This window comes from Hypomesus nipponensis, chromosome 11 (assembly GCF_054491055.1).
Source record: "Hypomesus nipponensis isolate SF chromosome 11, ASM5449105v1, whole genome shotgun sequence".
Lineage (NCBI taxonomy): Eukaryota > Metazoa > Chordata > Actinopteri > Osmeriformes > Osmeridae > Hypomesus > Hypomesus nipponensis.
In genome coordinates this window covers 316,527-337,932 of record NC_140371.1, presented here as the reverse complement: position 1 = coordinate 337,932, position 21,406 = coordinate 316,527, and the positions used below count along the sequence as shown (strand labels likewise).

Genomic DNA, 21,406 nt, shown 5'->3' with positions numbered 1-21,406 from the left:
AGACCCCCCCTAGCCCAGATCCACCCAGCCCAGATCCCCCCAGCCCAGACCCCCCATAGCCCAGATCCCCCCAGCCCAGACCCCCCTAGCCCAGATCCACCCAGCCCAGATCCCCCAAGCCCAGATCCCCCCAGCCCAGACCCCCCCTAGCCCAGATCCCCCCAGCCCAGATCCCCCAAGCCCAGATCCCCTTATCCCAGACCCCTCCCCCCTAGCCCAGACCCCCCTCCTAGGCCAGACACCCCCTTAGCCACCACCCTCCCCAAACCCTCTGTTCCCCCCCTACCAAATGCTGTTACTTTCTGGAAGGTTCCGTTGCACTTTTTGTGGTGAAACCGCTAACGGTCCGCTAACGGTCGCTAACTAGATAGGCACAGTCAGGAACGTCGCAAACGTACACGACCGACGCTGTGAACGATAAATGACGAAATGTAAATAAATCAGAAACAAAAAAGTTGTTTTGCTACCTGCATAGCTGGCTACTGCCCAGGCTGTATTTTGTTAGCTTGCTAGTTAGCTTAAAGGAGATTGCTGACTTCTAGAACTGCAGACTAACTGTAAATAAAAATGCAGCAGGTACTGCCAGGGTGACAATGTCTCATATTTAGCTATCTTGATATGCTTTCGCGTGGTATCAGCACCTTGTATTTTGGTCAGGTTTAGAAAAGTATTTTTAGCGCTAGCATAGCTCTACAACTTTAAAACAGAGCATGTGCGCCACTGTAGCTGCTAATCCTGTCGTTCTAAGCATCGAATTTACCAGATAGCCAGCTACTAGCCTAGCTACCAGCTAAATACTTTGTCAACTCCCTGTCTTAGCACTATTGCTCAGCTAGTATAGTGGTGGGACAGATACATTATTAAAGCAATAAACCTCGAGAGGGGCATCAAATGAGGATCATAAGTCCTGGAGAGCAATCAAACCCAACCATTAGTTAACATTAGTATTGGTAACGAAACTTGTGACGAAAAGTATCCAGGAGAAGGGGTTCAGGGTGTGGCTGACCCGGTTGTGTCTCTGCCCCCAGGAAGGGCCCAGGGTGTGGAGGCTGAACTCATGACCGGCCACAGGGAGGAGGTCTCCCAGCTGCACAAGCAGATCTCCCAGAAGGAGGACGAGATGCAGAAGACGGTCCAAAGATATGAAGAGGTGCTGCAGGTACTAGAGGGATGATTGGATGGAGGGATGAATGGAGGGAGGAAAGGGGTGGAGGGATGAATGGAGGGAGGGATGAATTGAGGGAGGAGGGGATGGAGAAAGGAGGGGTTGGAGGGAAGAATGGAGGGAGGAGAGGATGGAGGGAGGAGGGGATGGATGGATGGAGGAGAGGATAAAGGGAGGGGAGGATGGAGAGATGAATGGAGGGAGGGAGGAGGGGATGGAGGAGAGATGAGAGGATGGAGGGTTGATGGAGAGATGGATGGAGGGAGGAGAGTATAGAGGGATGGATGGAGGGTGGACAAAGAACTTATATTGACAGAAGAGAAAGCCGATAGAACGTTCCATTGCAAGACCAGTGCCCAGTAGCAGCGCTACCTTTCTGCCATTTTGGGATGAAAGCGACTCGGCAGTCTACTAGTTCGCTTTTGGCAATATCAGCTGCTTTGTCCCCAAAAAAACGGAATGATTACAACAAAAGAACTAGAGAGGGTACAATTTTGGGGGAAATTGTAGGGTGTGCTTGCTTACTTGCGTTGGTTGCAGGGGTCCGTATTTAAATTACATTTATGTATATTTTATATTAAAATGCATAGCCAACTTATTATTTATGAAGATTACATAGATTTAAAAGCATATTTTTTGTGTAAAAATTTACCTAATCTCTGACTTAAACGTCATTGTAAGTTTTTCCCTTCTCGTAATATTTTCAGGCATTTAGCCTACTTGTATTGCATTCATTTAATAATAAAGAACCCCCTTTGAAGCTTATTTTAACAACGACGTACCAGCATCTCAGAAGGAATCGTGATTCAAATAGTACCATCTGCTAACTGACAATATGCCCCAAAAACGATAATAAGCTTGACATGTTGTTAGCCTCTGTCCAAAATCACGCATTCATAAACATGTCAGTGGTAGCGATCATTGTCAGTAAAAAGGCAAAATGCGATATAGCCCTGCTGTGTGGAGAAGCTGCCCTGGTAAATTGTAGTCTACAACTGCTACTACAATAGACTGTCTTGGTAGCAATTGCGTTGGTTGAATTTGATTTAATGTTACTTCCGTTGTACGTTCTAGGCTGAAATGAATTATTTTCATGAACAGATTGAAGTTTAGGCTGTGGCAATGAAGTTCAGGTTAGTAGTCACTAGTCAGATAGTTTCACCTATTGAAAGACTTTTGATTTAAGTAATGGTAGTGCTGAACATGTGCCGTTTGACTTCCTACGTAGGCTACTGTACTGTAAACAGCTGTGGATGTGTTTTTTTAGCTACTGTACTAGACTAGGCTACAGTACAGCGTTGCAGTGAGCTACACTGGTTTGAAACCACAGGTAATGATAATTTCACCAACAAATCGTTTACTTGTAATCTAATGTCATAATAAATCCTACAACGAAAATGTAATAGTGAGGAATGTTTATTTTAACGATTGAAAACAGATGCATCATAGACCGCTGTAGTATGTGTTGCCCGGACAACAGAGGCTAATGTCATGATGCTAATGCTTCAGTGAAATAGTAGACTACTGTTTCCGAAAGTAGATATAACTACTTCCTTATATCAGCTTATATTGTTTTTCATATAACAAAGTAAAATTAGTAAATAGTTATCACCCTGTCCTATTTGCTTGTGGCGTTTCTGCAGCTCCCTTGCAGTAAAGCAGTTAGCCTAGCTATCTCCCAGAAGTTAACGAGCTGCTAAACTAATGTTCTGCTAGAGGTAGTTACGCGATATTTTGTGATGTTAGTGACATCAGTAGCGTCAGTGACTGTGGCTAGCAAGTTAGCCACCGTTAGCTTCACTTTTGCCACAAAAACTTAATTAAAACCTAAACCGTGCAACGGTACATAAATCCCAATAGAACCAATGCAATCGCGACCAAGACGAACCTTTTGACATCGACGTTGTGTATGTAGTCCAAATATTGACTGAGCCTTAGGGGCGCAAAAATAAACAATAACAATAAATAATAAATATATATGTGAGATAACAATGGTTGTGCCCTTGCCGAAGGCAAAGCACACCCAATAAAGTAATCACTAGACTAGTGATCATCAAATCCCTTTTAACAGTATATTTCAAAGACTTACAGACAAGTCTTCCACTTTTTTTCCACAAAAAAAGTTTGGTTTGAAATTCTTTGAAGCACATTTTCTATTGCGCTGATTTGGCTGTGAGATTCGCTGATTTTGGGTGTCCAAGATGATGGATTCTGATCTGTATCAAGAGTCTAGTCAACAGGGCTCAACATTAGCTTGTCCGGGACAAGTGTATTGTTTTTGGAGGGCAAGTCTGGAAGAGAAATGTCCTTGCCCCACTGGACAAGTAAAAAATCAAACAAAATAAAACGCCATGATATAGGGCTGCACGATTAATCAAATTTTAATTACGATTTCGGCTTCCCACGAACAAATTCACGTGATCGAGCGATATTTAAAATGCGTCATTCCGTTAATAGAACGCTCCGTATCAAAGTTATTTCTTGCAAAGCCAATCTAGCGCGCATAGGTGTGTTCGACATCGGCTGCATGAAACGACCAGCGAGAGTTGCCGCTTGCAGTCAGGGAGGAGTTATAAACGGCTCTGTAAAGTCAGAAAATTTGGGCTATAATAAACTCTTTCTCCAATCTGTAGGCTGCAGCCGGCTGCGGCGCTGCATGGAGTCGAATACACCTAATGTCTGATCACGAGATGTTCCCTGCACCACGCAGGTTAGTTTCTAGATGTAGACGGTTACAGAGGACAGGGGCCCCGTCCACACTAGCCCGAGTAAATTTAAAAACACACACGTCTGCATTTGCACCTCCTGTCCACACTAATACAGCGTTTTTGGACACTGAAAACCGAGCTATTCGAATACGCTTCCCTAGCCGGGCTCTGTTCGAAATGTCTTAAAATGCGTCTTTCCTTCTTTCCTTTTAAGACAGCGAGGTCTGTTCGAAATGTCTTAAATCTTATCTGTACCGAATTTGGCTGCAGTTCCACTAAATTTCAACTGGGGGTGATCGAGAACGAGTGCATGTTGAATGGGAGTCTATGGAGCTAAACGGCTAAATTTGTCTCTTTCGCCTGATTGTCGTTGAGAAATCTCCGATTTGATTGTAGTTTTTGCATGTTCAACATGGGTTATAGGTCGAAAGTTGAATGAACGAGTACTTATGTCCTTTTCATTTCTAACAGGGTGAGTCGTTGTTGCCCATAACACGCTAGCATTCTGCTAATGAATGCTGATTGGTTAGTGAAGGACTGATACGACCAGAGCTCCCGCTTGATGACATCCGAAGCGGAATCAGAATGTCAGAGCATTAGCAACAAAATTAGCAAGCCAAAACTGTTTCTAGCATGTGTATTGACAGGGAGAGCCTAACCTGTCAGCTGTGCTGTCGATGCCCTGAGAGAAAAAAGTAAGTGACCAGAGCTTGCCGTAAAGCAGTAGCTCTGGTCGTACGATGTGTATGACGTCAATGACATTTTCAAAAGCTTTTTAGAACAGAAAGGCGACTTAAAAACAATCTAACAGCCAGCAGTGTGTATTATTTTTGCCTTTCCTTTCGAATTCAGAATTCAAATTACTAGACAAAAAATTATATCCTGAGAAAAGTGGATTTTGAGGGCTACCGCTCCATAGACCTCCATTCATTCTGCACTCGCTCGTTAGCGCCCTCACATGGAACTTCAACCAGTTCACAACCCGGAAGTTTTCCGAGAGTGGCAGTTCTCTCTATATTAGACATTCTCTGGCTGCCTTGCTGTCTTAATGGCGGCACGTATTACCCATAACTCTGTGCGCGGGGTTACCGTGAGCAACAAGTTAAACAGAATCCTTTGACCGCCATTGCTTTAAGTTTTTACAATTCATATTTCAGCTAAACGGTACTTGTAAATGAGCATAAAAATGTATCGAGAAGTGGGCAGTGTAGTTGCTGAAAATGTACTTATTTTATTGATGACACTCCTAATTTGTAAATTTGCTCCGACTTTTCGATAATGTACAGTAGCTAGCATCGCAGTGCAGTGCAGACACTAGTTGCTGCATTTTATCATAAATTATGATAAAACGCAGCAACTAGCTAGTGTCTGCACAATCCTATCAAATGAGTGAAATACAAACACAAATGTTATGAGCTATTGAGCCTATATCTAACACAAGTTTAAATACAGCTTAACTTGACTTTGTGTGACAATAAACTCAATGCAATTGACTGCCGTCTGACAAAGCGCACTAGTGCGAGCACATAAGTACACGCAGCGCGATGACGTACATCCTGTCTTAATAGGCTGTTCGAAAACAACGGTTTTTAAGATACCTTACCCCGAAGAGAGCTGTCTCGTTAGACACCTGTCTAGTAAGACATCAAGGATTAAGACAGCTGTCTAAGTTTTCGAACACAGCCTTAGTGTGGACGGCAAACATTTGGAAAACTATATGAAAACGCTAGTGTGGACGGAGATCGTTTGTTTTTTATTGATTGTAGATTTTGAGTTTTATTCACATCCATTCTGCAGGTACCATGCATTGTGACAATCAAATTTGATTAGGTTAAAATCAACAAATAATTGTGATAATAATCATGATCTCAATATTGATTAAAATAATCGTGATTATCATTTTGGCCATGATAGTGCAGCCCTACCTTGATACTTACCGCTATGGGCCACTCATTACGTCTATTTTACTGTTTTTATTTGACCGAATTCTGCATTAGCAAAACACAAAAAAGGGGCTTTGTCCCAAGATCTCTTCAAACCGTGCAGCTAATTTAATGCTCAACACTTCAACGGGGGCTTATTACTTAAAGAGGAATTATTTACTGTGTCGTCTCAGTTACACTTTTCAGGGGTGGGAAATACTGTGACTTGCAAATGGCAAATGCAAATGGATAGAAGAAAATAACATTTCATAATAATTTCAGTAAATCAAGCAGCGCTGCAAGACCCAGTGAAATGTTATATAGCCTACAGCTAGCAAACTAACGTTAGCTAGCATCAACATTGGTTAACTCAAATTTGGTAGGCTATCCTCAGTATTTGCAAGCTAGCTAAACTTATACTATATCTAAAATAATTATGTAGACACAACAATGGATTTTGCCAGTAAAAGTTGGTGTTAACTTTAAATTTTTTCAAAAATGTCCCTTTTACCCGGCAGAGGCTGATTTACCAAGGGATCCTTTAAAAGGTGTATACTTTACAGTTGAACCGATACAAATGCTGCTAATGATTGCTAGGTACACAGCTACCGAAGCTAGCTAGCTAATGTCAACACAAAAAACATACATAAAATGATCTGTTAGCTATAACTAGCTAGTATGTAACTATCTGTGCTGTTGTCCAGTAACTCCAGTTGGAATATTCACCCCAAAATGGCGGCCGCACTACCGAAGCGCCACCTAGTGGCTGTTACCAAAAAAGCATCAGAGATTCGCCTCTTCTATACTTCTTCTATACTCTTCGGGGTGGATGGATGGAGGAATGAATGGAGGGATGGATGGAGGGAGAAGAGGACTTTCTAGATATATGAAGAGGTGTTGGTGCTCCTGGAGGAAGAGGGTGCTGAGTTGAAACAGGAAGTGACCTGGAATAATGTAGTAGTGAAACAGAAAAGTGACCTAGCACAATGTAGTAGTAAAACTGAATGTGATCTAGCACACTGTAGTAGTGAAACAGGAAGGGACCTAGCACAATGTAGTAGTGAAACAGGAAGTGACCTAGCATACTGGAGTAGTGAAACAGAATGTGACCTAGCACACTGGAGTAGTGAGAGTGAATGTCTTCCTGCAGAGTCGTGAACAGGAGATGGGGGACAGAGTGTGGCAGGTGCAGAAGGAGATGGAGGACCTTCACACCAGGATGCAGGACAACACCCAGGTATGGCACACACACACACACACATACAGTCATATAAACACACACAGTCATATACACACACACACAGTCATATACACACACACACAGTCATATACACACACAGTCATATAAATACACGCACACACTCATATAAACACAGTCATACACACACACACTCATACACACACACACATTTTGTGTTGGATGTGATGCTAGTTTGGGAGCTCGATAGTTAACGTGAGCGCGCATAGCGCGCGAGGCAAAACTGTTTGCCTTTATTTGAGCGCAAAAGAGTTTTTGAGCTTTGTGTAAAATAAACAGAGCTGTTTTTCAATTGGTAAAACCTTGTCTAATGAAGGTCTTTTTGTCTACTCATTTTTCAACCCCACCCTTACATGTTTTAGACTGGTTTTCCATCATTATTCTTCTCCCGGTGCTCCCGATGGCCAGTCCGCTACTGCGGAGCTGTGCCACAGTGGTGGATTTTCAAATCATATTATTTTAAATTCTCGTGCTGTCAGGGGGTGCTGCAGCACCCTCAGCACCCCTAGTTCATGCTGTCAGGGGGTGCTGCAGCACCCTCAGGACCCCTAGTTCATGCTGTCAGGGGGTGCTGCAGCACCCTCAGCACCCCTAGTTCATGCTGTCAGGGGGTGCTGCAGCACCCTCAGCACCCCTAGTTTATGCTGTCAGCAGGGGGTGCTGCAGCACCCTCAGCACCCCTAGTTCATGCTGTCAGGGGGTGCTGCAGCACCCTCAGCACCCCTAGTTTATGCTGTCAGCAGGGGGTGCTGCAGCACCCTCAGCACCCCTAGTTCATGCTGTCAGGGGGTGCTGCAGCACCCGTAGTTCCCCCGGCCATGGGTATTCCCTCTCCCCTGAAATCCAAAACTCAGCCAGTGTCTTGGCTGAGAACGCTACCTTTAACGTTCGGTCGCTTGACAGTTCAACTAATGCGTCCTCCTGGTCGGATGTCAGATGGTTTGCCGTACTTACAGAGAATGGACAATCAAAAGGCTGATGGCTTTTTTATTTGCATGCATATATACACACGCACACTCATATACACACATGCTCTTGCACACACATGCACGCACATACATGCAGACTAATATACACACTCTTGTGTACACACTCATGTGCACATACCCTTGCACACATACACACACACACGCCTGCACATGCACACAAACCCATACACGCACATATATATATACACTAGGGGTGTAAAACCGAACCGCAAAAAAAACGGAATTGTTCAACACACAAACCACGGTTCGGTTTTTACATGTTAGATGCGTTTTTTTGGATCTACGAGAAAACACAATGTTTTTTTCTTCCCCCTAATGTGCTAAACAAACTGAACCAAAACCGTGACCCCTAAATCGCAATACAAACCGAACCGTGGGCTTGTTGAATTGTTGTACCCCTATTATACACACACATGAATGAATGAATAGATACTTTATTAATCCCAAGGGAAATTTAGGTCATCCAGTAGCTTATACACCTCACCGACATACATACATAAATCGGATATAAATACACATAGGGAAAACATATTCACACAGTGAGTGTTTCCAGATACAGGAAAGGGTCTGACCCTTTCTCCATCTCCCTCCCCTTCTGTGTGGCATTAAAAAGCTGAATGGCCGTGTGCACAAAGGACTTCCTCAGCCTGTCTGATGAGTCTGCCACTGAATGTGCTCCTCTGTCTGTTGAGAGTACTGTGTATTGGGTGGTGGTCATTGTCCAAGATGGTCAGCAACCGACTCAGGGTCCTTCTCTCCGCATGTACGCACGAGTGTGAGGCTGGCTGCAAGGCTGCAGAAACAAGTCTTGAATGTTTTCCCTGAAAGCTCTGGTATTTATTACCCTGCTCTCAACCTCTACCACACTCACACACATACACGCTCACACACACAGCTGTGCCTCACCTCCGGCTACATAGCCGCTGCATGACGTAAGAGCTGTAAGAGGAGGAGAGAGGTAGAGAGAGTAGGGGAGAGAGGTAGAGAGAAGGAGGTAGGTAGAGAGAGAAGGAGGGTGGTGGAGAGAGGTAGAGAGAGAAGGTGGAGAGAGGTAGAGAGAAGGAGGTAGGTAGAGAGAGAAGGAGGGAGGTAGAGAGAGGGAGGGAGGTAGAGAGAGAAGGAGGGAGGTAGAGAGAAGGAGGGAGGTAAAGAGAGGAGGGAAGTAGAGAGAAGGTTGAGGGAGGTACAGAGAAGGTGGAGAGAGGTTAGGTTGGTTGAGGGGCAGTTCTATGGGCGTATGTGAAGCCCTCTGTGACATGCTTGCGTGTAAAAAGGGCTATACAAATAAATTTGATTTGATTTAGAGGTAGGGAAAAGGAGGAGAGAGGTAGAGAGAGAGGGAGGGAGGTAGAGAGAGAAGGAGGGCGGTAGAGAGAAGGAGGAGAGTGGTAGAAAGATAAGGAGAGGTAGAGAGGAGGGAGGTAGAGAGGAGGAGAGGGGTAAAGAGAAGGAGGAGAGGTAGAGAGAAGGAAAGAGGTAGAGAGAAGGAGAGAGGTAGAGAGGAGGAGAGAGGTAGAGAGGAGGAGGTAGTTAGAGAGAGAGAGAGAGAGAGAGAGAGAGAGAGAGAGAGAGAGAGAGAGAGGGGAGGGAGGTAGAGAGAGAAGGAGGGAAGTAGATAAGGTGGAGGGAGGTAGAGATAGGGCTGGGCGGTATAGCCTAAAATGTTTATCACGTTATAATTCTTAAGCAAAGATGGTATCGGTATTTATCGCGATATTAGTTATTCTTAAAATGTCATGACAATGCAATCCGCACTGCAGCGGCTAATGTACCGCACTCGGGCAAATTTGGATTGGGTAACTCCGGTGTGTAACTGTCGCATGAGTAGAATTTTCCCAATTTTGCAGCGTTTAATTGCCACGGAAGATCGACTTCTCAGTAGCCTAAGCGTTCAACAGTAGTTTATGGGATCGCAAACTGTTCAATATTTGTAGAATTAGCTCTAGCTATAAACAATTATTACATGGCTGAATACTTGATTATGTTGGCCTACAATAAACATACATTTCACAATTCTAACCAACCTGGCATTGGATTTGTCAAACGCATTCTGGTAGATTCATTTTCGCGCACATGCATGGCTTTCAGGTGGTGAAAGAGATTGCTAGTGTTTCCACCTTTGGCTAGCACAATTCGACGACACAACTTACTGAGTGGGCTACTGTTTGTTGGTTGATGTTGGATAACTTGAAACCAAATTATTTCCAAACAACAGAGGCTCAAATTTGTTTTAGCCAATTCTTCTTTGTCCGGCAGATCAACCCCACTGGTGTTATTTTCAGACATCATTAACGCTTGCTTACACTTGCCAACAAAAGCAGTTTACTCATATGAATGTTTGCTTCCTCTGGAGTTGCGCTAGCTTGTTTGTTGACTTTCATTGACTGGCACAATGCGTGCAGCGTCCATGCTGCATATTTTTTTTTTGTAAAAGATACAAATTTGAACTAGCCCATGAGGCAGTATCACTTGACTTATTTTATACCAAACAGAAGCACTCTACTAATACATTTATTAATATATCGTGATATCCATGATATGGCAAAATCCATATCATGGCACAACGCAATACTGGTATTCGCGTTCATACCGGTATACCGCCCACCCTTAGGTAGAGAGAAGGAGGGAGGTAGAGAGAGAAGGATGGAGGTAGAGAGGAGGAGAGAGGTAGAGAGGGAGGGAAGTAGAGAGAGAAGGAGGGAGGTAGAGAGAAGGAGGAGAGAGGTAGAGAGAAGGAGGAGGGAGGTAGATAGGAGGAGAGAGAAGGAGGGAGGTAGAGAGAAGGTGGAGGGAGGTAGAGAGAAGGTCGAGGGAGGTAGTGAAAAGGTGGAGGGAGGTAGACAGAAGGTGGAGGGAGGTAGAGAGAAGGAGGGAGGTAGAGAGAAGGAGGGAAGTAGAGAGAGGGAGGTAGAGAGAGAAGGAGAGAGGTGGAGAGAGAATGAGAGAGGTAGAGAGAGAAGGAGGGATATAGAGAGAGAAGGAGAGAGGTAGAGAGAGGAGGGAGGTAGAAAGGGAGGGAGGGAGTTAGAGAAGAGGAGGGAGGTAAAGAGAGAAGGAGGAAGGTAGAGATGGAAGAGGGAGTTAGAGAGGAGGAAGAGGGAGGTAGAGAGAAGGAGGAGGAAGGTAGAGAGAAGGAGGGGGAAGTTGAGAAGAGGGAGGTAGAGAAGAGTGAGGGAGAGAGAAGGAGGAGGGAGGTAGAGAGAAGGAGGAGGGAGGTAGAGAGAAGGAGGGAGAGGGGGTAGAGAAGAGAGGTGTGGTGTATTTCCCTAAATAAGCACACAGTAGACTGTCAGCCATTTGCTTTAAACAAGCTCTTTACTCAAGTCAATCACCATACAGGTATCCCAGCATGCATCTAGTTAAGCTGAAAAGGCTACGGCACAACAGAGTATCCAAAAGTGCAAACTCATGATTTCAATACACCCAAAGCACACATCCACGCTCAACTGACAGTTCACATTTGCGTGTGTGAAAGGCTTTCGGACTTTCAGGTCCACCTCATTAGGCCATCCAATCATAACATATCTGAGAACCTTGGATAGCACACTGTCCGTACGTGGCGTGCGTGCCACTTGATCAGCATTCAGAGGCGCCTGCTCTAAGTGTGCAGTCAGCAGTGAGTGAATGCACTCTGACATGCGTAAGCAATTGGACATTTCCTTCACAACGTTTCCTTCCCGATCTAATGTTGAATGACAGCACCTATTCCATAGGCTGAAGAATCACAAGCTATGGTGAGTGGTAGATCAGGGTCATAGTGCCCAAGCACCTTGTCACTGATTAGCAACTCCTTGCACTTGTCAAAGGCTCCTTGCTCTGGCCTCTTTCACTCCAATTCCATCTGGTCTTTTAACCGCCTATAGAGAAGAGCTAGTACTGTGCTTTGGTTAGGCACGAATCGGCCGTAGTAATTAACCAACCCCAAAAAAGCTCTCAGTTCTTTAACACAAGATGGGGCTGGTGAATCCTTTTACCTTGTCTGGAGATGGGTGGATGCCTTGGCTGTTCAATACATGACCCAGGTATTCTATCTGCTTTTTCCCAAACTGACATTTGGCTTTCTTGACTCTCAAACAGCTCTCCTGGAGTCTCTGCAATACTGTTTGTAACTTCTGCAAGTGATCTTGTTCTGTTTTTCCTGTAATTAACAAATCATCTAAATAGACGACTACATCCAGATCTTTCATGAGGTTCTCCATAATTTGCTGAAAAATGTCGGGAGCTGAGCTAACGCCAACAGCGAGTCTATTATACACAAACAGACCCCGGTGTGTGTAAACGGTCAGTAGGTAGTGGGTAGGTCTCTGTTGGTGGCTTGATTTACAGTTATTTTATAATTGCCACACAACCAAATTGAATTGTCCATTTTTACCACAGGCACCAGAGATTATGCCGGCCTTCTCCAGTCCGTCTAGCTCAGCATCCACTCTTGCGTTCATGGCAAATGGTAGTGGACGGCTCTTGCAAAACTTCTGGAACATCCGGATTTACAAGAATCTTGGCTGTAATGCCCCGCAGAGTGCACAATTAATCCTTAAACACTTTGGAGTGTAATTCCAACACTTCTTCAATTGATTTTGGTTGGTGCATCTCCCTTACATGCTTTATTTCTTTCCAATCCAAAGTTATCTTCTCTAACCTGGTCCTGCCGCATAATGCTGGACCACTACCTTTCACTACAACCACAGGTAGCTGTTCTGTTTGCTGTTTATAGCTAACTATGTCTTCAAACTTCCCTAGCACAGGCATTACTTCTCTTGTGTACATATTTAGCTTGATGCTAGTGGCCTGTAGTGGTACTTTTTGGAATGTCGCTTGAAATATTTTCTCTGAAATTATACTCACGGCAGCCCCGATATCCATGTCAATTTCTTTACCATCCACTGTAAAGCTTGTTCTGAATGCTTGTTTGTAGCCTCTGTCACTCTTTAATGTCCACATTGGAAAGTCTGCCTCTTCCGCCTCTACATATTTCGTGTTTTTTTCATGATTTTCCGGACGCCTTTTGTTCACTCCTCCTTCACAAGCCCTTTGAATGTGCCCTGTTTTACCACAGGCTTGACAAGCCGAATCCTTAAAGTGGCATGTTTCTGAACTGTGATTTTTACCATAGCAACGGTAACACTTCCTCTTTGTTGAGGTGGATGACCGTGCTTCCACCACCGGCTCCGCGTGCAAATCTTGCTTCCGGAGCTGGTGTGCGTCCTTTATCAGCAGTCTCCATGTTCAAAGAAAGGTCAAAAGCTTGTGCAAAAGTCAGGTTCGCCTCCAACAGCAACCGTCGCTGGCAAGCTTCATTGCGAATTCCACTGACCAAGCAATCTCATAGCGCCTCATCCAACGATGTCCCGAACTCACAATGCACAGCACACTGCTTTAGCTTGGCTGCACAGCTAGTCACAGTCTTATCAGCTTTTTGATTGCAGCGGTTAAAATGAAATCTTTCTGCGATAATTAACGGCTTTGGCTCCAAATGCTTACTCAGTACATCCACAATATCTTTGTACGTCCTTCCCTTCGGCACGTTCGGTTGAACCAAATTCCTTAATAATCCAGAGGTTGTTGGGCCCATGCAGCTTCAATGTAGGAACATGCTTCTCCGCTCCAATGTCGTTAGCCTCGAAGAATTGCTCCAAACGTTCAACATACGCCGAGCAAGACTCCATCTTCGTAACAAATTCCCCTATGGTCCCAATCAGTAAAGCTGTATCTTGTTATGGTTATTTTTTTTGTTATCTCATCCTCGTTGCCACTTTTTGCTGTGGTGTATTTCCCTAAATAAGCACACAGTAGACTGTTAGTCATTTGCTTTAAACAAGTTCTTTACTCAAGTCAATCACCATACAGGTATCCCAGCATGCATCTAGTTAAGTTGAAAAGACTACGGCACAACAGAGTATCCAAAAGTGCAAACTCATGATTATAATACATCACAGGAGGGATGTGGAGGGATGTGGAGGGAGGGAGGGAGTCAGACATTTATCTAAAGGGATGTGGTGGTTTGGAACTAGATGTGCAGTCATATGCTCACTGAGTATAACTGGATATAACTCCCTGAGCTAAATCCATCTTAATTCACACTGGTCAAGCATATGTCCTTAAAACATCTTGTCTAACCTGGCCTCCATCTTGTCTCACCTGGCCTCCATCTTGTCTAACCTGGCCTCCATCTTGTCTCACCTGGCCTCCATCTTGTCTCACCTGGCCTCCATCTTGTCTAACCTGGCCTCCATCTTGTCTAACCCGGCCTCCATCTTGTCTCCTCTCTTCCAGGATGGGATGGAGGAGCTGCAGGTGAGTTGCTTATATGCCCCCAGGTCAAAGTTCACTGTCAACAGTTCAGCCTTCATTTCTATAAGTCTTCATCTTTGTTTCTGTCTCTGTTTCTTCTCATCTGCTTTCTCTTTCACAACTGAAATCTACCTCTATCTCCAACCCAATCTTCTCATTTCCTTCACCTCCTTCCTTCTGTTCTCGCCTTTTGCCTGCTTCCTCCTACCTACCCCATCTCTATTCTCCTCTCTTCCTTGTTCTGCTCCTCTTGTCCCTCCCCAGGCCCAGCTAGCACAGAAGACCACTCTGTTGAGTGAGGCCAGGCTGAAGGAGCAGGGACTGGTTGACAGGGTGAGTGGTTCTTACAACCAGACTGTTCTGGAAACACTCACATCCCAGCTGTCTTCCCCTCCCTCTTCTCTCCTGTCCCCTCCCCTCCCCTCCTCAGGCAGTTCTCACTGTATAAATGCATATAATGACACATCTGTTTATACTTGTCTTAACCTTCCAACCCTTCCAACTGTGTTTCTCACACACACACACACACACACACACATATATATGACTAGCTAGCTGGGAGAGCATGGAGGAAGTTGTTTTTGCAGGGAACCACATGCTATGAAATACTGTAACTGTGAATGTGTGTGTGTTCCTATCCTAGATCCACTTACTGGAGGACAAGATGAGATGCGTCCACAGGAACTCAGTAGTGACCCATCTAACAAGCTCTTACAAAGGTTCCTCTTCCCCCTCCCCCTCTTCCTTCTACTCCTCCTCTTCCCTGTCCTCCTCTCCCTCCTCTTCCTTCTCTCCCTCCTTGTGTGTGTGTGTACCCGTAGTCCATCTTTGTGTGAATAACTTAAGCACAGTGCCATCAATCTGCCTGCTATACTACACACACAGAGGGAAGACTAGACTGCACTGACCTTTCATGCTGCCTAATAGAGACAGCCTGCTGTCGTAAGAGAGATGGGGGGTGTTAATTAGTTTAACAGGCTGTGGCCTTGCATTCCCATGGAAACCTTCCAACTGGCACACACACCCACACATACTCCTCTCAACTCACACACACACACACACACTACCCCCTACTCTCACATACTGTCCCCCCAACGTGCACACACACACACTGTCCTCCAACTCACACAAACACACACGTGCACACACACTCCTAGAACAGAGTGATCTCTACATTACAGGGAGGAGAGAGTTACCCCACCTGCCCCCCAGGGATCATAGTAATGCCCCCCTACCTCTACCCCCCTTACCTTGACCCCCCTACCTCTACCCCCCTACCTCTACCCACCCTACCTCTACCCCCACCTCTACCCCCCTTACCTTGACCCCCCCTACCTCTACCCCCCTACCTCTACCCCCCCTACCTCTACCCCCACCTCTACCCCCCTTACCTTTACCCCCCTACCTCTACCCCCCTACCTCTACCCCCCACCTCTACCCCCCCACCTCTACCCCCCACCTCTACCCCCCCTACCTCTACCCCACTACATCTACCCCCCCTACTTCTACCCCCCTACCTTGACCCCCCCCTACCTCTACCCCCCTACCTTTACCCCCCACCTCTACCCCCCCACCTCTACCCCCACCTCTACCCCCCCTACCTCTACCCCACTACATCTACCCCCCCCTACTTCTACCCCTCTACATCTACCCCCCTACCTTGACCCCCCTACCTGTACCCCCCTACCTCTATCCACCCTACCTCTACCCCCCACCTCTACCCCCCTACATCTACCCCCCCTACTTCTACCCCCCTACATCTACCCCCCTACCTTGACCCCCCTACCTGTACCCCCCCACCTCTACCCCCCACCTCTACCCCCCCTACCTCTACCCCACTACATCTACCCCCCCTACTTCTACCCCCCTACATCTACCCCCCTACCTCTACCCCCCACCTCTACCCCCCTACATCTACCCCCCCTACTTCTACCCCCCTACATCTACCCCCCTACCTTGACCCCCCTACCTGTACCCCCCCACCTCTACCCCCCACCTCTACCCCCCCTACCTCTACCCCACTACATCTACCCCCCCTACTTCTACCCCCCTACATCTACCCCCCTACCTCTACCCCCCACCTCTACCCCCCTACATCTACCCCCCCTACTTCTACCCCCCTACATCTACCCCCCTACCTTGACCCCCCTACCTGTACCCCCCCACCTCTACCCCCCACCTCTACCCCCCCTACCTCTACCCCACTACATCTACCCCCCCTACTTCTACCCCCCTACATCTACCCCCCTACCTCTACCCCCCACCTCTACCCCCCTACATCTACCCCCCCTACTTCTACCCCCCTACATCTACCCCCCTACCTTGACCCCCCTACCTTGACCCCCCTACCTGTACCCCCCTACCTCTATCCACCCTACCTCTACCCCCCTACTTCTACCCCCCTACATCTACCCCCCCTACCTTGACCCCCCTACCTGTACCCCCCTACCTCTATCCACCCTACCTCTACCCCCCTACTTCTACCCCCCTACATCTACCCCCCTACCTCTATCCCCCCCTAGCTCTACCCCCCTACATCTACCCTCCTACCTCTACCCCCCTCGTCCTCTCCTTTCCACCCCACTGCTCATCCCCTTCTTCCCTCCTCTCCCTCTTTCTCTCTCTGTTGACCTGTCAGCTTCTGTTCCTATCTGAAGTGTGACCCTTGACCCCTAGTCTGTCCCTGTGTTACAGGTCTTCATGGGGCTGACGGGCTCTCAGAGCCCACAGAGTTTGAGTACCTGAGGAAGGTTCTGTTTGAGTACATGATGGGGCGAGAAACCAAGGTAACCATCTCTAGCGCATCTATAACTCCATCACTACACAGTGTTATATAGTTATAAATACCTCCATCAGTAGATGTAACCCTTAAATAAAAAATGTAAATATAATTTGAATATTAAAAACAACAATGACATTTGAATGGGATTATAGAAGATTGACAGCCATGATGCACTGATGAACCAGAACATTATGACCTATGACATTATCCCTGATGAAGAGAATTCAAAATCGTTTTGTGTATGTTTTCATGGAAACACGCAGACTCTCTCTGTTTCACACACAAACACACACACACTCAGCTTCAACTCTTTGTCTTCACTGGTGTGGAATCTTTCTAGAGAGACTAGAGGAGAGACGAGAGGAGAGACGAGAGGAGAGACGAGAGGAGAGACGAGACGAGAGACGAGACGAGAGGAGAGAGTAGATGAGTGGAGAGACTAGAGGAGAGATTAGAGGAGTGGAGAGACTAGAGGAGAGACTAGGGGAGAGGAGAGAAGAGAGACAAGAGGGGAAGGAGACGAGAGGAGAGACGAGACAAAAGGAGAGGTAAAAGACTGGAGAGACTAGACGAGAGACACGAGGAGAGATGAGAGACAAGAGGAGAGACTTGAGGAGAAGAGAGACTAGAGGGGAGACTTGAGGAGAGGAGAGACTAGAGGGGAGACTAGAGGAGACACTACGGAGAGACTAGAGGAGAGACTAGAGGAGAGACTAGAGGGGAGACTAGAGGAGAGACTAGAGGAGAGACTAGAGGAGAGACTAGAGGAGAGACTAGAGGGGAGACTAGAGGAGAGACTAGAGGAGAGACTACGGAGAGACTAGAGGAGAGACTAGAGGAGAGACTAGAGGGGAGACTAGAGGAGAGACTAGAGGAGAGACTAGAGGGGAGACTAGAGGAGAGACTTGAAGAGAGGAGAGACTTGAAGAGAGGAGAGACTTGAAGAGAGGAGAGACTTGAAGAGAGGAGAGACTTGAAGAGAGGAGAGACTTAACTAGAGGAGGGGGTAGAGGAAAGACTTGAGGAGAGGAGGGACAAGAGGAGAGACTTGAGGAGAGGATAGACTAGATGAGAGACTAGGGATGCACCGAATCCAGGATTCGTACGAATATTGGGCTTTTTGACAGGGTTCGGTTTCGGCCGAACCTTAGAATTTTTTTTCACCAAACCCGAACCCTACGCTTGCACTACGCACGCTACGCTGGTCAACATAATGACGCCGCCGCTGCCGGGAAGGTGTTTACGTAGTTGGACTGTTTAATGCAGTGGGCTGAGAGAAAGGAAAAATGGAACTCGTGAGCAGAAAGTGTTTGGCAGTATCGCCTATTTGTCTCGTGGTGGCAAGGACCCTAAACAATACACAACATCTCCGCTGTTAAAACATTTGCATATGAAACATCCTAAAGAATTTCAAGAAATCGAAAAGGCAAAATTTTGGCTATTGATTGGATCTTGAGATAGGGTAAACATAGGCATATGGTAATTGTCAAAATAGTTTTTCCCACTTGTCTTCCTGGCATAGCCTAATGTTGCCTTTTCTTTTTTTTTACAGTAAAAAAAAGTAAAATTACGCTGATGTTTACTTCTTTAATGTGTTTACTGTGTTAATGGACTGAGGATGGAAGTAGGATTCGGTTTTCGGAACCCCAAAAATCTGGATTCCGTGCATCCCTAGGAGAGACTAGAGGAGAGACTTGAAGAGAGACTTGAGGAAAGGAGAGACTAGAGGAGATACGAGAGGAGAGACGAGAGACTAGAGGAGACACCAGAGGAGAGACGAGAAGAGACGAGAGGAGAGACCAGGGGAGAGATGAGGGAACAGACGAGAGGAGAAACGAGAGGAGAGACGAGAGGAGAGACGAGAGGAGAGACGAGAGGAGAGACGAAAGGAGAGACGAGAGGAGAGACGAGAAGAGAGACTTGAGGAAGAAGAGACTAGAGGAGATACGAAAGGAGAGACGAGGAGAGGACAGACGAGAGGACAGACGAGAGGACAGATGAGAGGACTGACGAGAGGAGAGACTAGAGGAAAGACTTGAGAAGGGGAGAGACTAGGGGAGAGACTAGGGGAGAGACGAGAGGAGAGACGAGAGGACAGACTAGAGGACAGACGAGAGGAAAGACTTCACGAGAGGAGAAGTGCGCCTCATCCAATGCGCCTCATACAGTTGACACACAGCACCGCTGCAGAGAGGCAGGCACAGCCCCTCCTATGGTGTCAGATCATGCATTAAATCTGTTCACGCAGTGAAATTCTGCTTGCCTGCAGTGGGGTTCTGCTTGCCTGCAGTTGGGTTCTGTTCGCGTGCAGTGGGGTTCTGCTCGCGTGCAGTGGGGTTCTGCTCGCGTGCAGTGGGGTTCTGCTCGCGGAGTGGAATTTTGCTCGCACAGGGTTAGGGGTTGACAGCTTCCGTTACAGGAAAGATGAAGTGATAATATAGGCTACTAAACCAGACAGTTGATGAAACAATGGCGGCGACACCTGAAGATTTACATGTAGGTCTAAGTGATATTGATAGATGATGGGGGCCTGGTCTAACAATCCAACAATTTACTCTGAAAACTATGAACATGAGCTAATAAACGTTCAATGAAGTGTAGTTTGTGTAGTATCACTCTGTGCTTCGTACCTAAAAATATTGTTGTTGTTTTTGTTTTTTTCAATATCTTTTTCATAGGCTATATATTAATATATTTGTCATATATATACCTATGTATATGGAAAACTCCAATTCCAGAAAAAGATGCTGTGTAAAATTTCAATCTAAACAGAATTCAATGATTATATTGATCTATGACATTCACAATAGATCATTCAAAACATATCAAATGTAAAAACTTAGGAAAAGCACAATTTAAGTAAAAAAAAAAAAAAAAAAAGGTAATTTGGAATTTGATGGCTGCAACATGTCTCAAAAAAGTTGGGACGGGCAATAAAAGGTTAGAAAAAGAAAGAAAAAAACAGACATGATACTGTAATGGAAATCATTGCATGGCTCAGAAACACCTCCAGAACTCATTGTCTGTGAACACAGTTTGCCGCGCCATCCACAAATGCAGGTTAAAGCTCAATGATGCAAAGAAGAAGCCATATGTGAGCATGATCCAGAAAAACTTCTTCTCTGGGCTAAAGCTCATTTAAAATGGACTGAGGCAAAGTGGGAAAACTGTTCTGTGGTCACACAAATTGAAATGTGAAATTATTTTTGGAACCCTTGGACGCTGCGTCCTCCGGACTAAAGAGGAGAGGAACCCTCCGGCTTGTTATCAGCACTCAGTTCAAAAGCCTGCATCAGTGCCTATAGAACGGTCAACTTGCACATCTGGAAATGGCACCATTAATGCTGAAAGGTATATACAGGTTTTAGAGCAACATTTGCTTGCATTCAGGCAACATATTTTTCAGGGAAGGTCTTGCATATTTCAGGAAAACAATGCTAAACCACATATTGCATCTGTTACAACCGCATGGCTTCGTAGTAGAAGCGTCCGGCTGCTAAACTGGCCTGCCTGCAGTACAGACCTTTCACCAGTAAAAATATTTGGTGGATCATGAAACAAAAAATATAGCTATATAGCTGCAAGCAGCGATGCGGGTTCCTCCGCAAAATGGCAAAATATTATAAACATGTACACTGTAGAAGATCGAGACTTGGACAATAAGAGAGCAAAACTGCTTCATGTTTGGCCATCAACAATAGGCTGAACGGGGATTTGAACTCATGAGCATAAGGTTACAAGTCAGTCTCTCTAGCCCAGGGGTGGGGAACGTCCGGGCCGCATACAACATCATTTGGTCCGGCCCGCCATGGCACTGCAGGAACCATATTATAAGGTGCATTATTCGTTGGCAGCAGCACTATTTTTATATGTGGACGAGGGCCGTGAAGGCGCGCAACGTTGCGTACCAATGTACCCCAAAAAAATTCTCACTCTGCACTCTCGCATTGACTGTGGAATTCCTTTCCAGCAAATCAAACCCAGAATACGTTGTTGATTTGGCCTAAGCCAACTGCAAGTGGCAGCTCGGATCCAAGACGGATTCGAGAGACCGCAGATAGAGTGCGGCTTGTCTGGGTTGTTATATGTTTGGAAACTGCACAAGGCAGCTCGGATCCAAGACGGATTTGAAAGACCGCAGATAGAGTGCGGCTAGTCTGGTTTGTTATATGTTTTAGATCTATTACTTTTATCACTTGTATTATTGTTTTTGTTGATTTTATGTAAAGCACCTTGAGCTGCAATTCCTGTATGAAATGTGCTATATAAATAAAGTCTTACTTACTTACTT

At 45.9% G+C, this 21,406-nt stretch overlaps 1 protein-coding gene across 7 annotated transcripts in view; it reads left to right on the top strand.

Moving 5' to 3' along the window:
- The window catches only part of golga4 (golgin A4), a 93,752-nt gene that overhangs the window by 68,134 nt on the left and 4,212 nt on the right, over nt 1–21,406 (top strand). For 4 of the 7 annotated variants that reach the window (XR_014768901.1, XR_014768899.1, XR_014768898.1 and 1 more), the window contains 6 exons: nt 1,029–1,159; nt 6,946–7,032; nt 14,316–14,336; nt 14,598–14,666; nt 14,977–15,052; nt 17,028–17,119. Coding sequence is in view for 2 of the 7 variants with exons in the window: in XM_084710137.1 (XP_084566263.1) it covers nt 1,029–1,159; nt 6,946–7,032; nt 14,316–14,336; nt 14,598–14,666; nt 14,977–15,052; nt 17,028–17,119 (476 nt within the window). In the remaining 5 variants the exon portion in view is untranslated. Of the gene's footprint in view, nt 1–1,028; nt 1,160–6,945; nt 7,033–14,315; nt 14,337–14,597; nt 14,667–14,976; nt 15,053–17,027; nt 17,120–17,455; nt 21,404–21,406 lie in introns of those variants that run through there. The other 3 variants (XR_014768902.1, XM_084710138.1, XR_014768900.1) reach the window with 3 other exon arrangements.